The sequence below is a fragment of the Dermacentor albipictus genome, chromosome 1 (assembly GCF_038994185.2).
Source record: "Dermacentor albipictus isolate Rhodes 1998 colony chromosome 1, USDA_Dalb.pri_finalv2, whole genome shotgun sequence".
Classification (NCBI taxonomy): Eukaryota; Metazoa; Arthropoda; class Arachnida; order Ixodida; family Ixodidae; genus Dermacentor; species Dermacentor albipictus.
The window spans coordinates 407,026,951-407,044,261 of record NC_091821.1 but is presented as its reverse complement, the minus strand read 5'-3'; the positions used below and the strand labels follow the sequence as shown (position 1 = coordinate 407,044,261).

General features: G+C 51.6%; 1 protein-coding gene across 3 annotated transcripts in view; it reads left to right on the top strand.

Annotated features, from left to right (window-relative positions):
• Drak (Death-associated protein kinase related) overlaps positions 1-17,311 on the top strand; it is a 240,002-nt gene that overhangs the window by 46,879 nt on the left and 175,812 nt on the right. Inside the window, exons 1-2 of one of the 3 annotated variants that reach the window (XM_070532151.1) lie at positions 3,348-3,412; positions 5,988-6,113. In XM_070532151.1, the coding sequence (XP_070388252.1) occupies positions 5,992-6,113 (122 nt within the window). In that variant the 5' untranslated portion in view covers positions 3,348-3,412; positions 5,988-5,991. Of the gene's footprint in view, positions 1-3,347; positions 3,413-5,068; positions 5,342-5,987; positions 6,114-17,311 lie in introns of those variants that run through there. The other 2 variants (XM_070532149.1, XM_070532150.1) reach the window with 2 other exon arrangements.

Sequence of the window (17,311 nt, the reverse complement as noted above, 5' to 3'; positions counted from 1 at the left end):
GCAACGCAAACCTCTGCTGTGCGTTGTGAGAGTCGCGGTTGCTTTGACGCAGGAAGGCGGAACGAGCTCCGTCCTAGATAAGGGAAACATCGATTTGATACGCCTCGCAGAGAGTGACTATGCGAAAAAAGAAAATACATAAGTGATGTGGAACGTGGAGGTACCGCGTGAAGTCACCTGCCCCGTGAATGAGGAGGGCGTCTCTTGCTTTGGGGCGTGTAGAGATGTGGCGCCTCGAGACGCATACCCGTACGATAAGGACAATATTGGCTTAAAGCTTTAATTCGTTTTAGTCTTTGCAGGACATTAGTGTACTACATCTGTCTGGTGCGGCGTTCGACGGCGCCCGGGAAGGCTTTGACAGTACGAGCTGCTGAATATTTGGGATTCTCCTAAAAATGAGGCAACAAATAATGAGCTTTGTTTCTTCTCCCAAATATTTTGCTTATTCACGCTGTGTGCAATGGGAGAAGTAGCTCACAGGGCTGACAACACAACACTCTTGCAGGCAGAGGGCGAGAGCCGAGAAAAGTCGCTGCCGGTTGACCACGGCGATTTCCCTCTTTCCGCGGAATATAACAGACACAAGGATCGCAAGTTGAACGAATTGCAGCGAATGAGAATAACGCAGGTACGCTTGCGAGCACACATGCAACGCTGTTAGCAGCTTTTCAAAGGATAGTGTTTTTATTTAAGATGCAAAGCAGAGCTATTAAAACTTTACTGAGGTTCATCTTGTCGAGAGCAGTGTAAAACGCTCTCGCGTTCTCAGAGCTAAAACTAATCGTAATGTTGTACGTGTCGTTAAATCTTATCGCAGTAGCCGCTGTGATAGCCGCCCTGCCAGTTGATATGGCATTGCGCTGCTCAGCTCGAAATCGAGGTCGCTGGTTCGATCCCGACCGCGGTGGCCGCATCTAGACGTGGTTGAAATGCAAAAACGCACATGTGCTTATGTTTACGTTCACGTTAAGGAATCCCGGGTGTTCAAGATTAACGCAGAGTCCCTTATACGACGTGCCGCATAATCAGGTCGTTGTTATGCTTCCTGAAGCCCCAACACTTAATTTCTTTTTTCTCGCCCCAGCCGTTTATGGGATATGCCATGTGGTGTGGTATACTTCAAAGGAATGGGGGCCAGTCATGCTAGAGTGAAAAACACACGAACTTAGCTATTCTCGTAAACCACCACTATTTTGTGCGTGTTGCACAAGGGGAAATAAATGAAGTGGAAAATTGTTATTCACGCGACCGTATCACAACTCGAAGCATAGGGCCGATTAATTCGCACTCGCTCTGCGATTTACAAGCCTCCTGGTTAACTCGGATGGTAGAGCGAAATGGATGGTAGAGCGAAATTTTTCAACTGAAAAGCTTCCTTTCTGAGAAACCTGTATGAATTTAGTTTGTAGCCTCGTGCCAGTCTGGTAGGTAACTATTCCCCCCCTCCCTTTCTTTTTCCCATTTCGTGAGCCTTCCTCCACCTTGCGGGCTTCCGCAGCATTAACTTACCAAAGGGAAAATACACACCCAGCCCTGCAACGCGTCTTTCTTTTTTCAGTCCAGCCAGGAGACGTGCCATCCGTCGCGATCTCGTTCGTCGAGGGTTGCGGTGGGGCCCCTCGTCGCCGTTATTAGCTTGCTATAGTCGATGCAAAAGCTGGCGAGGAGAGCAAAAGCAAAAAGCACAGGCGACGACGCGACACTTCGGGCTACACCTGTCTCGGCCGTTGCGCGCGAAGTGAGCCGGAGTCAGCGTCAGAGCCCCGGCGCCTTCCGGGGCTATCGATCACTCGCGGTGCGGGTCGCCGCTGAACCAGCTCGGGGCCCGCGTATACTGGGGGTCCAGGGAAGAGATCGCTCTTCAACCGCACCGCAAGGCTTCCGCCTTGTGGTGGAATTGTCGCGACAGGCTCGGGGGGTGGTTGTCGCTCCCGTTTCTCGCGTGACGGCTATTTGCTGTTGGATCCTTTCCAGCTCTTTCGTATATACACCGATGAGCGACCCAGAATACATGCTGCTCGGCTATCTTCTCGTGGAAGTCTTTATGTCTCTGCACTGGCGCTGAGGCAAGCGTCTACGTCGGGCATCGAAGGAGCAAACATTGCATATCAGGGCTCGCTTTCGTGAGGCTACTGGGAACGCGTAGTTGTGTTGTTATCAGTGCCCATGTTAAATAAGTGTGTGCGTGCGTGTGGATTCGTGCAGCACGCTCCTACCTATAGTTTGCTGATAAGCGCAGGCATTCAAGCGAGGCCATCTCGACGGAAGTATTTGCTGAACTATCAGAATCATGTGCGTTCTTGCTTCAGAGATCTGTACTGTACCTTGTGCAATGTCGTATCTGTGTTCCGACGTTTTTTTGTCGCCAGAGGAAGTTAACGCCAGCAAGCGAAGAGTCTTGAAAGTTGTGAATGCCGAAACTTGAAAGACATTGAAAGTGCGATTGCTGCCCAGAAATACACTTCTGGCAAACTCGAAAACGTAGACTGAAGAGGGAATTCCCGCTTGGCCCCCCATCGTTGACCCAACAAACAGAGCTTAGCTCTCAAAACACTGCGGAATTTTATGGACAGTAACCTGATTAATCCTTTATGAAACACGCTGTGTTGGCTTAGTGGCTTTGGCGTTGCGCAGCTGCTAAGCACGAGGTCGCGGGTTCAAATCCCATCCGCCTGCGGCCGCATTTCGATGAGGGCGAAATGCAAGAACGCTCGTGTACTGCGTATCGGGTGCCCGTTAAAGAACCCCAGCTGTTCAAAATCAATCCGGTGTCCCCCACTATGGCGTGCCCCATAATCAGAATGTGGTGTTGACACGTAAAGCTCCTTAATGTTCAATTTTTAATTGTTGTCATTATTGTATGTGCGTTATTTCTATTGTCGTAACGTACTTATTTTGCTTTTGTACACACCTTTAAAAGTACGTAAATGTTGAGTGCGGTTTTCATGCTATTGTATGGCTCTACGTACTATCATAAAAATAGTATTTTTATTCTGCATTTCTTCGTAATGCATGTATACTTCTTTCGATATAGTGCGTTGTTGTTTTGCTACCTGTAATTTCCTTTTTACGGCTCTCTTCGCGACAGCCTGCCGCTTCAGAGGCGAATGTCCAATCTTTCGCACGAGGCTGATGAAGATGAAATTTCTTCAAACTTGTACCGACAAGTGGTTTTATACTAGACTTTGCCTGCATTACGCGAGCTTAAGAGGTCAGCTTTCACATTTAAGATTTATATGAGCATGGGGCACAAGTCACGTCTTCTCTCAAAAATAAATAAGGAAGGTTAGGGAAGGGGGCAGGGGCAAATTATGTTTGATGTTTGCGAACCATGTAGTGGGTCTTCCGAATCATTGACATCTCTCCAAACAATAACAAATTATCGGGCAACAGCAGCAGCACCAGCAGAGTAAGATGCTTTCTCCATTTTTCGGCAGTATATCCCTTAGGCGACAACCCGCATCTCTTAGACGTCCATTAAACAGCATTCCTCGTTGACTATGCGCTTTGCACGCACAGGACACGCGTAAACTTGTCTACCCCCACGATTAATCTATCACACGCAGCGCACAGAGGGGCGAGTCTAAATCAAGCTTTGCAGCAGAAGTCAAAATGACATATAGCGACTTCAAGAACACGTGCAGAGGAGCTGAGCGAGCAGCAGCAAATACACGTCGAAATCTAAAGCTACGCACTCGCCTTCCATTTGCATGGTCTGCTCTATGCCTAACTCCATGGTACCATGTGGAGAATTCCTGACGGAAAAGTTCAAAGGAAAAGACCGATCGATGTTTCAAAAGTGCATAACTGGGACTTTGAGAGGTCACTAGCTACCAATGCAGCGTATATGATAATGCTCGTTCAGGTTCTTGATACTGCAAAGGCCCTCGCGTGATGACCAAGCGTTTCGTGTTCTGTTTACTGCGCTGCATAGCCTTTCGCTTTTCGTTCTCGTCGAGTCTTGCACACAGGCGAGGCGACGTGCGTCCGATGGCGGTACGCCCGAAAGGAGACTGTGTGTGTGTGTCTGTAAGGCCGTTCTCTTTCAGCATGGCCGTCTTGCCTCCCGGGCAGCGGACGCTGCTATTCTGAGCGGCGAGAAGTCGCGGCTCGCCTTTTCTTTATTTTTCCTCCGAATCGTTTTGCTGCTGTCTTCTGCATACGGGTGCCCTAGCGGCCGGCATCGCGTGCTTGCTCATCGCCTCAAAGGGGTGCTGCTAGCCGTGTCGGAAAGGTACCGGAAGAGGCTCACTTACTTTTTTTTTTTCATAATTTTCATAGGTGGCGCTAGCGTAGTGGCTAGATAACGCCTGCTGGGATTCGTGAGCTGGAACAAGACATGTAGTTTTGCCCGCTGGGTTTATTAAACACGCGTGCTCGCTCGCAAGCTCTTTCTCACATGCAACTGCACATACCCACGAGAGAGAGAGAGACCATCTATTTCTTGGGCTTTTGTCATTGCGTTACTGCTAACAGTGGTTTCATACCTGAACAATGGGGGCGATATCCGTCAGTCACTGCATTCTTCAAAGTTATTTCTCGGACACTTCCTCTCTGGTTCCCCCTGAAGGTCGGAGATAAATCGTAGCCACAAACGTGCTACCTGTTTTCAGCTCGACTGGCGCCAAGCCTCGTGTCGCGGTGTTGCTGCTGTCTGACCTGTAACAAAATAGCTTGGAGATAACCCCATTGTGTAGTTTCGTATATGCGTTCCTTTGCGTTCAGTCGTGTCCTGTTTCCAGCGCTCGAATTCGTTCGCCTCGAGACCGCGATGCGCTGTCGAACCGCGCCCGTTGGTTCCAGCAGCTTCTCCTTGGCCCTCGCCCGTGGTCCCGAAGTGGGTATACTCTGCTGTGGTGGCGCTGCTTACGACCAAAGTGCACACGCACCGCCTCCTCTCTCTCTCTCTCTCTCCAGCTCTGGCTTCAAGAGACTGCAGGCGGCCTGTGGTGACGGAAAGGGAGGCAGGGGGGGGGGGGGGAGTGAGTGGCTGCACTTTTGTTTAGTTTGTTTCTTGAGTGGCGCCTCGGAGTTCTCGCCCGAGCCGGGGCCCGGTTCTTTTTCTGGGGAGAGCCAGCTCGCGGCAGGCAGCTAGGGAGGAGAGCTCGGTCGGCCGTCGTTTCCTCGCGTAGGACGTCCCGTAGAGATCCGTGTTGTGTGCGTAGTATACTAGACCCCGCAGCAGAGCAGCAGCATCACGTCGTTCGAAGAGTCTTTTTTGTTACATATTCACGCTTCGTGCCGTCATCACCCGCTACCCGCCACCTATAGACGTCGCCCGAGTGTCCCTTCTTTTCCTCCCGTTTCCAGCTACTGAGCTGCAGCGGCGTCCGATGAGGCAGGTGTTTTCGCTGCACGTCCCGGACGTCTCGCGAACACGAGACGGACGGTCCCGTGGGCATGATCCGGCTGTCGGTGTTGTCACTTTCCTTTCGTCGCACGGCTGCTTTCAGTGCATACGTTGGGCGTGGTGTCAGTGTTTGTACGGTGTGCGCGCGCGCGTGATTGCGATCGGATTCTCACGACGCTTGGTCCTAGCCTCTGAAGTGTTGGATGTGTATTAAAAAAAAGAACCAAGGAAATTGCCTCCTATTTCGTGTATATCTACCACTGCACTGCCCTAAGGGAAGAGTGGTTTGTGCACCCCTTCGGATTTACCACCGTGCGCCAGGTTCGGATTTCGCCTATGAAGGTGCGGTGTATACAACGTCGACTACAAGTGATTCTGCCGTAACGTGAGCATTAGCGGCGGTGTTCTATATATACGCAATGCTTACACGTTCACTGGCTCGTAACACTTGCTTGCTGTGACGGTGGCGTGGCGTTACTTACGCTCGCCGCTTCCCGTTCACATTGCATGTTTAGAGATCTGCGTGTGCTGTTATGCGCAGTATAGTGCGTTGTGGTTCCCGAGGCTTTCGCTCGTTGATGCGTTCTAGAGTGACTGACTGCATCTCTCTCTCTTCCTTTTCTTTATTGCGCAGAGACATGGAGAAGAGCGTCGCCGTCCCGCAGGGCTTCCTCAGCGAGGCCACGGCTCCGGTCAAAGTCACCGTGAGGACCGACAGTGTCGCTGACCACTACAACGTCGAGCCTCGGCCCTTCGCAAGGTGCGTACACGCTCGCTTCTTTGTGCCGCATAGTCCTTGCTTCTGGCTGCGATTAGTGTCCGCAACGAGAAGGCCTCCTGTATTACTTCCTATAAGGTTATTGTTAAAAAGTTTTGAAGGCGATTTTCACTGTCTTAGCCAGTTCGAATTCATGTCTGTACTGGGGTCTCGATTGCAGCATTGGAACTGTCGCACTTACTTACGTCCCCCTAAGCACCCTTAAAGCCAAAAGTAATAGTGGCGTAGTAAAATCGCGTACGTGTGACTAATGCGCGTGCGCTGTTTCAACGTCAGCAGACATCACGGATTCCGAAGATTTCCGCGCCTACGCTCCGAGCTTCGCTAGTGCAATAAAAATCGCCGTTTTCGCGTCGCGTCCCACCTCAAGGGGACGTGGCCCCGTCGTCGCCACTTCGACCCGACGGTTGGCGCGCCCTAGTGAAAGGCGCTTATTTCATGCTTCGGCGGTTATTCTACTGATCGATTGCACGCGGTGTTCTCGGCGACCCATGCGTCATGTCGCAGAGCGCGTGCGCGGGCGAACGACACAGGCCGGGATCTTTCCGTCACGTGCGCGTAGACCGACATCTGTTTACGCTGCGTATAGTTACCCTCCCCACCCCTATCCCGTCCGGTCGATCCCCGCTCTCCTGCCTTCCGTCGGTCGCGCGCGCAAGGCCGATAGCGGGGTGTTCGAAGCGCGAACGGGTTCGCCCACGCATCCGCCGCTGCGGCTCGATCGACGGTGCGCTGCGCGCGAGTTTACGTGTGCGCGCATGTCTCCGTGCATTTGCGTATGCCCTCACGTGAGAAGGACGAATTTGCCGCGCTCAGCATGGAGTGTCACGCTTTCGTCAAGTATATATGCGCGCACCGCCGGTTTCCACGGATGAGCGCGCTAAACTCGCCAAACCAGACAGCGTGCCACCCCCCCCCCCCCCTCCTCCCCTCCATATGCAATAAGCAGCAGCAGCTCTCTGGGTGTTAGTTGAAGCCGTCACGTACGACCCCGTTTGACGCAGCTGTGTGTGTGCGCGCGTGCGCGCGCTTCCTTCGTGAGGCGGCAGGCTTGTGCGCGTTGTTTCCAGTGTCGCGGGAAGAAAAAAGTAAGAGTTGTACGTGGAACGCGTCGTTATAAACGCTTGTTAGTCGTGGCTGCCCGGAATCTGCCCGTTCTTCGCCCCGGCAATTGTGCCGCGCAAGAACAGCGCGGTCCGCGCCGACTGCCCCGGATGTGGCGGCCCCCGCTGCGAATAAATAAACTTTTAATTCCCGATGCCGGCCACGACGAAGCGGAAGTATGTTTATAGCTTGCATTGCTTGCGACGTGAGAAACCCAGCTTCGCGAAAATGAGGTTGAAACGCTTAGGTGGCCGCCGGGAGCGTTGGGAAGTCGGCCATGGTTGTATTGGCATCGAGAGCTTGTTTTCACTGGCAGTGATTCATGATAGGCCGGTGAACTGCTGTTTACGTGAGCCCACGGTTTCCTTTGTTGTCTTGTTGTGGTTGCTTTGGCGCGTGTCTGCACCGGCAGGCATAGGGGAAAAAAAAAAAGAAAAGATGGGGAGAAACGCAGCCTTTAAGTTGTATGCAGTTGCTGATACAGTACTGCCTTTCAACACGTTTTATTATGCTCTTGCTTATATAGCTTATCGAACTCTGTATCCAACAAGTAATGACTGATGTTTATGAAACATGTTTAACTATATTAAAATGTATTTAGGCGCTATCAGTGAAACGGCGTCGGTAGTTTCGGTTTCACCCTGTCTGCAAGAATAATCGGTCTCTTATAAACGTAGGCGTCTAACCCGCGTAACATTGTACTTAAAGAAGCAGAGGCTTGCAACCTACAGGTGTTATTCCTTGTGGCGAATCTTTAGCTTTCTGCGGAGGTCACACTCGTTCGTCTCGTGCCAACGCGATAGTTGCCAGGTTCTCGACGTGCAAATCTGCATGTATAGCTTCCATATGTATGTGCGGTGAGTGTTATCGTAGTGACGCATGTATCTGAGTGGGTGCGGAGTAGCGTATCGTTGTATGCGTCAGCGTGCACTCTCTCAAGGCGTGCCACGCAAGTTGGCCGCCGCTTGGTTTCCTGCCATTCTGTCGTCGCCCACACAATAAAAAAACGGACCTCGGACGGACTCGGCGCGTCCTCGACCTTACGTGCCGACGTTGCTTGGGGGCCGCTATCAGCGCGCTTATCGAGAGCGTGGAGTGGCAGGAAGAAAACGGCATTTATAGGACGCGATATACGCGCGGCAACGGGGACACGAGTGCCGCGAGCGCACGGCTTCTTTTATGGCGGCCGCAAACTGCGTTGAACCATCATGTTGCTCGACGACGCAATGCATTGCGTTCTCTTCGAGGGCCGGAAAACGCATGCGCGTGCCAGCGCAGGAATTTCCCGGGGCGCAAAGCTCGCAACAACGGACTTTTCGCGGATAAGAAATTGCGTATATATAGTGTTATGACTTGTTGCCGCCATAGATGTGTGTGCGTGTCTCGAGGTTGGAGAATAAATGTTCTGACTTGTCTGAATGGTTACATACATTGCAAACAAGGCTGGGAAGGGGCAAGAAATGAAACAAACGCATACTCCTATGAAATGCTCCTAAGTCCAGTAGTTCACCGATTGAGCATATTTTCAAGCTCCTTTACGATGCCGCTTTCAGTGCGCTATGGCGCGCCTGCAATAGTGAGAAACACACCGTATTCATGTACCAATTTTAGTGGCGTGGAAATTGTATCCTTGTGGATCAGGGCTAATCCTGTGCGAATTTTACTGGAGATGTCGACGAAACCGATATATGTGTGCGCTCGACAGCGGAAAAGGGCTCCTTACTCCAAAACACGATGCTAATAGCCTTCCTGTTTTCATGTATGGTGCATGATTCATTTCCCAGATAAAACCCTGAGAAATATGGGACAGCAACGACAATCTTTAAAACCCTTAAACATCGTTCAAGGCTGCGCGAATCCGGCGTTGTATGTGCTTCTGATGTTTTTCGCTTTGTCGGCACTGTGGGGTCGACTTCAGTCTCTAAACATTTGTTCCATACGGCTGTTGCGTGGGTGGCTTGAAGCCTTCCATCGCCGTGGCTAACACCGACGGCTCGAGCTGGCAATCGGGACGGCGTTAGCCGGTTGCAGCTGGCGCGCAGCATCTGTGTGCGCTAGAGTCACTGGAAAAATTTTTTTGCCAGTGACTCTAGTGTGCGCCATAGGGTGCCCCGATGTCCTCCTCTCTCGCGGCGGTGGTTAAGGGGGACATCGAGGCTCCCTCGCTCGCTATACCCAATTCCGCCTGCGTGGATCTCACATGTAGGGCGTTGAGACAGACCCGACCGTGTTGAAAACTTTGGCAGCCTTGACCAGTACATTGCGGGCCAAGTGGACCGCTCTCACTTCCGTGTCCCTTCGTGCACGCGGTGATGCGATTATAACGCAATCCCTTCCGCCCTGCAGAACGTCGCGGCCACAAGAAACCGGGTGAGGGCATAAAGCCCCCTCGCGCGCGCAGCGCAGCCATCTATCTGCATTATATAAAGAGCATCTCGTCTGAACTTTGCTCATCTGACGGCAGCGGGAGCTTATAAGTCCCGGGTGCCGGTGCAGCCCGTTCCCCGCCCGCAGAGGTGTTGACGGGAAAGGCGCAATACTTAATCTCCTGTCGCGTTGCGAACGAGTTCGCCTGCCTCCCATTCTTTGTGACCGCGCGCGTTTGTGTGTTCCCCCCGCCGGCCTCGTTGGCATTAGTCCCAATTTTCGCGAGCACAGTGGGAAAGCACTGTCGTGAATGGGCCTGCACGGCGGCTCCCAGAGCGCGCTGATGGAAGGCGCTTATTTAATTTACCCCGCGCGCGCGCGTTCTGTTTGCGCTGCCGGATTGTTACGCGCAGTTTGCTTTGCGGGACACTTTGCTCTCGCCGCCGCCGCCGCCCGCTGCAGGCACGGCTGGCGCTGGAGATTTAGAAGCTGCGGAAGCGCTCGAGCCCATTGGCCGAGGACTTGGGAACAAACGTGGCCCTTTGTTCGAACGTCTTCGCGACCGCGCGCCCCCGTCTTCTCGACGGGAAACAACAAAGGAGCGCCAAGCAGGAACAAAACGACACCGTTGCGGCCACGGGTCTTGAGGGGGGGACGGGGGGGTGCAGTACACTTCCGGCAGGCCTGGGGTCGTCCGTCGTGCCTGAACCGCGGAGAAGCCTTTGACTTCCCTCCCACGCGCGCGCTATGGGACAGTCGCTGCGCGATGAGCCGGGTGGCCCCTGTGTATACGTGACCGTGCGCGCGAGAAAGTGGGAGAGGCGAAGGAGGTGAACGCTGGGAAGGTCGAAGATTCCGTGACTACTCGTTCTCTTCTTCCCCTTGAAAGAAAACAGAATGGGCGACGTCGCCGGGACGCGTTGCATTCTCCAAGGATTCGGAAGTCTCGGGTGTATACACGATTCCGCGGTCGACCTCGAGCTGCGGAGTCTCTCCTCCGTGGACGATCGGAGGCTGCTCTGACCGGAAGCGAGCGTTTGCGGTTGCCGTGTTTTTCCTAGCCAACGCGCTGCGGCGCTCAGCGGCTGTACGGGCGAACAACGCACGGCCGCAGTGAGCGCGCGGACCGGGTGCGCGTTGTTTCCTCAGAAAACAGTGCGTGTTCGTTGACTCAGCGCTATACGAGACGCTGCGCGGTCCTTGGCACTTGACGACGCGATGCCGCGCGCCCTTCAATACGGAAATGGCGAGCCTTGAAAAAAGAAGGGCGGCCCACGTGCACACGAGCCGTGCGCATGAGCGAGCGTGCGCGTGAGGCTCTTGACTCGACGTGAGACGCGAGGACGATGACTTGCGGCGGCCCGCCGCCAGACCGATATCGATGGCCTCCTGCACCTATAGGTCGTGCCTCGTCGTGCGTGTCTCACTCCACTTACAGTCAAGAGCAAAAGTTTACGGGATGCGGTTTCCCCTTCAAATGTGAATTCCTGCGCTGTTAAGGCATGACAATTCGTCTTTAATGAATCACTGTGTCGGTGGCGAAGGCTACTACATAATGGAACATTTAATTCGAGGCTGTGTGACCACGCTTCGCGAGAATTCGGCTTCTTGGCACGTCCTGCGTCCCGTAAAGTTTTGCGGTTGACTGTACGCTGAGCGTCCCGCATAGCGTGGCATCCGAGATCGCAGATGCTGACAGTATCCATATACCGTCGGGGAAAACCAGGAATTTTCAGGGAATTTGTCAACTCTGGAAAATTGGGTGAATAAACGGGAAAATTTTCTGCCAGGTGTTTTGAACTGGAAAATTGGTACCTACAGTATATATGGTTACGGCCACTATGGCAGAAGGAAATGGAGTTTTCAAATTAACCCAGCGTATAGTCTGCAAATAACGGTGTCATTTGCTGGTTTTGTGAGTGTGAGCCTGGCCGGGTGATGCGTTATTCACTCATATCGGAGTGTGAATTCCAACTGATTCGCTGTTTACTTTTAGTAGTTCATGAAAATTATGGGCTGGCATAGTAACTTGGCAAGTTATAACCTCAACCGCCCCCCCCCCCCTCCCTTGCCGCATTTTTCTTTTTTTCCTTGAGCCTTTAACGCCCACCGCCAGTGAACTTTATGAAGACGGTCAAGAAAACCTTGAAAAATCACGGAATCTGACATGTCTATGTATATACCAGGCGCCCTGTTTGAAGAACTTGTTTGTGGAGTTTCACAAAAATAAAAGGAAACTTAATAACATTTGATGACGCTTTTTGATTTCTCGTAATGATCTGCGTATACGCGCGGGCACGCAACAATCATCTGTCGTCCGGCGAACAACTGGAGGTCGTTCTCTGTACCTGTAGTGCCTTTCGACATCTAATGTATTCCATGAGCGATTGCAGTTTGCCGTTAGCTTCTTGCATTGCAGCGGCAAGCGGTCAGGATGTGGGAGGATCCGGTGATTGCATTAGCTTGCGCAGGCTGATTGCAAATGCAGCTGCCCGCATATAGACGAGAGATGGAAATGGGAAATGTGGCCATGGAGCGCGATGTTCTGTTCAGCTGCTGTACAGCGGTTGGTCCAGGCTGCCCTTGGGTCGCACCTTGTCTTTTTTTCCCTGCTACTTTTTATGGCGTGGAGAACAAGTGGCCTTGCTCAGAGGGTATTTCGCCAAGAATGGGAGGCTCATGAGGTTTCCTAATCACTTCAGCGTGCAAAAAAAAAAGGAAAACGAAAAAAAAAACGAGTAGGAAGACAGGCGAGAAACAGAGATACCTTCGGCACAGTATTGGTGACCGCATGCACCAATCTGTGCCACTGAGGTGTAGTTGTTTGATTCGAATTGTGCGCACGCACGTTTTCTAGTTTTGCTACGTGTATATATATCAGCTTCGGATATATTAATATCACGACTGAGTGTAGGGTTGTGCTTAGAACATTTGAAGCATGAAGTAAATCAGGGTCACACTGAAAAGGCGTTACGACGCGGGTGAAGTGTGAAAAGAAAAAAAAAAGAAGGAAAAAGTGTGCTTTGATTTTAATGACGAAAGCTGCCGAGGCATTTAGGCATTACGGGTAATTTCTCTTCAATGGCCAGCAGCACTCCAGCACACCGAAGCACTATATCCGAAGGTCTGTCACTCTCCCTCTCTCCCGAAGTGCCCACGCTATAATCACGCACGCGCGAATGGTCAAGGACCATTCGAGAGAAGGCTGGTCGCCTCGAAAGCGACACGGAACCATGAACACAGCCGTTAGACTTCGGTGAACGAGCGAAAGAATTCAGAGCGATGAACAGGCGAAATCGGCGTAACGGATCTGAACGCTCGAGATGGCGAAGTGGAGGGGAAGGCATGCAGGCAGACGTGAGCACCCCGCGTCTCGACGGCTGTGCAAATAAAAGGGACGGTCGTCGCTTTCCTTCTTTCCTCGATTTGGCCCGCTCTTGCGTAACCGCCTGTGCCGCGCTTTCGATGGTTGCAAACCGTCCTGCCGTGGTAACGTGACCTTCGCCGCATTAGGGGTTTTTTTCTTCACTGCTGAGGGCGATATCGTGGCTTCCTCTTCAAGGTCTGAGAACGGGGTTAGGGCCCTTTTTATCTCGCGGATTTCAACGCATTGTACGCGTATTGTGCTAGTTGCGCGCAGGTTGCCTAACGCGAATGTAATTTTCGCAAGCAAGACAGTAGTTTGCACACTTGATGTACGCAGCTAAAAGAATCCTCCTATATATAGATTGTAGTGAAGAGGAATGCCTGGCGCTGCAGACACATCGCCAGTCGTCCGGGAGGCGCGAGCTCGACATTGCCTGAGCTGCTCTGGTTAAGACACGCTGCCTGCTGCTCTCTTGTACTGTATTCATATTAGGTTAGATAAACTCTATATATATATATATATATATATATATATATATATATATATATATATATATATATATATCCTCAGAAGCCAACAAACTGACACAAAGGGTCACATGGGGGAAATTACTTGTGCGTACTAATTCAATTAAAGAAATAATAAATGAATGGAAATGCAAGTGGATGAAAATACACCATTGTATTTAACCCCTTTTCTCATCGTATAGTCACACACACACACACACACACACGCACAAACACACACACACACGCACAAACACGCACAAACACACACACACACACACACACACACACACACACACACACACACACACACACTTGTTCTGTTCACCTTGTAGCACCACTCAAGTTCTTATATATATATATATACAGCTCTTATATATAGTTCTTAAGTTCTTATATATATATATATATATATATATATATATATATATATATATGTGTGTGTGTGTGTGTGTGTGTGTGTGTGTGTGTGTATGCGTACGTATGTATGTATGTATGTATGTATGTATATATTAAAATGCTGCACCAGGTCTCAGATTCGACTTCTGATCGCGACTGCTGCTGCGTTTTAATGGAGGCGGAATGCGAACTCTCCCAGTGGCTCGCTTTCGATGCACCTTAAATAACGCCGTGCAGGTGGTCAAAAAGGATGCCAAGGCCCCCTCCACTCGCACAGCCTCTCTTAGTTCCCGAGATGCGTTGCTTTGACACACCATCAGTCATCGAGAAACATTGGATACATGTTGAGACATTTTAGCACGCGCTTATCACACCTGTCGGGCTCACCACTCGGTGGTGATCGGTTGGCGTCTGCGCGGAATGCTGCTTTCTGCGTTGCTCGCGAGCCTCTGGGTGATGGAAAGTGGCGGAGCCCCGGTTTGGTGATGCGGAAATGGCAGCGCGCCTGCTTCTGCGTTGTAGCCCCGCCTCCCCCCCCCCCCCCCCCCCACACACACACACCACACAGACACACACCTTTTTCTTCCTTTCTTTCTTTCTTTCTTTTCTTTCTTTCTTTCTTTCTTTCTTTCTTTCTTTCTTTCTTTGTTTCTTTCTTTACCTAGAGCGGTGCATTGATGTATTCTTCGAGGGCCGCAGAGAGAAGGCAGCACTGTGTGTACCTGCAATGCCCGTGGGCGTTCACGCGTGCCAGTTATAGAATCTCTGCGATCGCGAATGCTTTTCGTTCTTGGCACTGTCGGTGGCAGTGTCCTTGTTGGCTGCATGTTCAGCTCCTTGCTGGCCGTCTAGCTGCACTTCGCTGCGCTGGCGCGTTGAGACGGTGCAGCTGTGGTCCCTAGAATATTCTGAGGACCGTAGCGCAGTGTTGGCCCGCACAGCGTTTTGAGCACTGCGTGGAACGGACTGGTATGTTCGACTGTGTTGACAAGCTCCGCATTGTCCGCATTGGGCTTGGCATTACGCGCAAACCTTGAGTTGGCGTTGTTTGCGCCGAAGCCTGTGCATACTCGTCCCGGGTTTGGTTGATGAGCCTATATATATATACAAACTTCAGTTTCTTTAACTTTAATTTGCACAGTCTGTCTCTCGCGTCTCCGTGTGTTGATCATTCTTAATTGGCATGACTATATAATCTCTACGGGTCGCCTTCATCGCACAGTCCGTGCCAGCATCGCACGATTATCTTTCGCTCTTAGACTATGTGCCAGGATATGCGGAAGCCGCAAAACTCCTGCTGCAAGGTTTCTGTGATCCTTCTGCATCGTTCTATTTTCCACCTCGACGCGAATCGTTGTCTTTCGACAAATATGACCCCGCTCAGTGATCGCCTGCTTTACGGAACGGCTGCTCGTTGGGCCACCCCACAACGCCATTACGAAAAACGTTTCGGTATACTTATTTCCAGTTTGTACCGTGGAGGTGCTCTGATCGCGCGACATCACTTTAGTCGTCTGCGAAGTGACGTCATATGCGAGCCTTCGCCCCGAATCGCGGCCAGAAAGGCACGCTGCCGCTGCCCAGGATCGCTTTCTTCAACAGAAATCCACAGGCTCCTACAGCCTTCCGGTGGACCTGAAGTTAATTGGGCCGTGGGTGTCCAAAACCACACTCAGTTGATACTATTTACCCTTCTCGTAACTCTGTGTCACCCGCCGTGGTTGCTCAGTGGCTATGGTGTTGGGCTGCTGAGCACGAGGTCGCGGGATCGAATCCCGGCCATGGCGGCCGCATTTCTATGGGGGCGAAATGCGAAAACACCCGTGTGCTTAGATTTAGGCGCACGTTAAAGAACCCCAGGTGGTCAAAATTTCCGGAGTCCTCCACTACGGCGTGCCTCATAATCAGAAAGTGGTTTTGGCACGTAAAACCCCAAATATTATTATTAACTCTGTGTTGAACCTCGTTTATGCATTTGAAACGGGCACGTGACAACGAGTGATGTAAGAAATGCCGCATAAGTGCCGGGCCACTCGAAAAAGAAAATCGACGCTACTTGGCTCGACTTCACTTCTAAGCTCGCTCTCGTCCTTCCAGATTCAGATAAAATTAATAGCTTTCCGCCGTCCTTGATCGGGCGCAAAGCGTATTTCTTTTCTTCATACTTGTCGAATCGGCCTTTTTTATATATATACCGGTATACTGCGTAGCCAATATATCTTAAATTAAAATCTCTCCATCCATGTATACCTGCGCCAAGCGGCATGGCTTCGGCCAGGTTTTCGCGACCAAGCGCCGTACGCTATGTAAATTTACGACATCCCGCAACTCATTCGATCGACGGCCAATTTCTTTCCTTCTTATTTTTCCCAGCGTTCAATGCGGCAGGCGTGCTTCTCTCTCGTTAACGAACCTCGTGGGCGCGTTATTGTGCGTGCACACGTGGGCGGATCGTGTATCGAAGTTTGCGATCTCGCCAACTCGTTCCTTCCTTTCTCTCGCTCTTGTTTTGTCCGGTCGACTTCCGTTCGGCGCAGCAAAGAGAGATCAGTCTTCGCCACGCGTGCGCCTTTTAAGAAGCTCGCACGGGCCAGCCGGACCGGCGGTCGGTTCGCCGCTGGTGCTGACGCGTTATATTGCGCGTGTGCCTGGTGCCCCCCCGTCCTATCGTTGCTCTTGGCCTGTTGCCCGTGGGTTGCTTGTGGAGTTTGTTGTTCGTTTCGAAACAGGCGCGGGATGCGGAATATGCGTGGGCGCAGGAGGCTGCCTGCCGTTTGGTGTTTCTTTGGCGCTGCTGCTGCTTTCTGTTTCTGTTTGGCGCCCAGAATGTTGTTTTCTTTCTTTCTGCCTTGTTTTCTTTTTTTTTCCCCCAACTCTTGGCAAATACCACGTAGAAAGGCAGCCCCTCTGGGCCGCCCGCGGAACGCTCCAAAACAACCGTATATACACGCAACAAATGTATAGAAGAAAAGAAGTCAATATTATATGTCTTTTGCGTTTTGATCTTTATTGCCGCTTGTTCGACGGGGAGCTTGGACTACGGAAAAGTTCTGTTGTACTGTCGGGGACGCCCGCGCATAGGTGCGAGCTTGCGAAATGTGCCTTTTGTTTTCGCCAAGCGGCGTGTTGTGTGCGGCTTGTTTTCGGCTTTCGCCGTTCGGTGGGATGGCACCCGTGGTTTATTTAGTTTTCTTCTTCTTTCAACCGTTTCTTTTGTTCTCGTCGTATCCGCCACCGTCCCGGTTGTTGAGAGGCGGAGACTTTGAAAAAACGGAAGCGAAATGTCGGATGTGCGCGCCTCGCGCTCTTCCCGCGATGTGCACGTGGCGTGTGGCCACCGTTCACCGTTTCCGACGCGTGCGAAATGTGCCGTGACGTTTCCTCGCTGCTCCTTTTATCGCGGAACTGCGTGACGATTTCTTTCATTTTTATTTTTC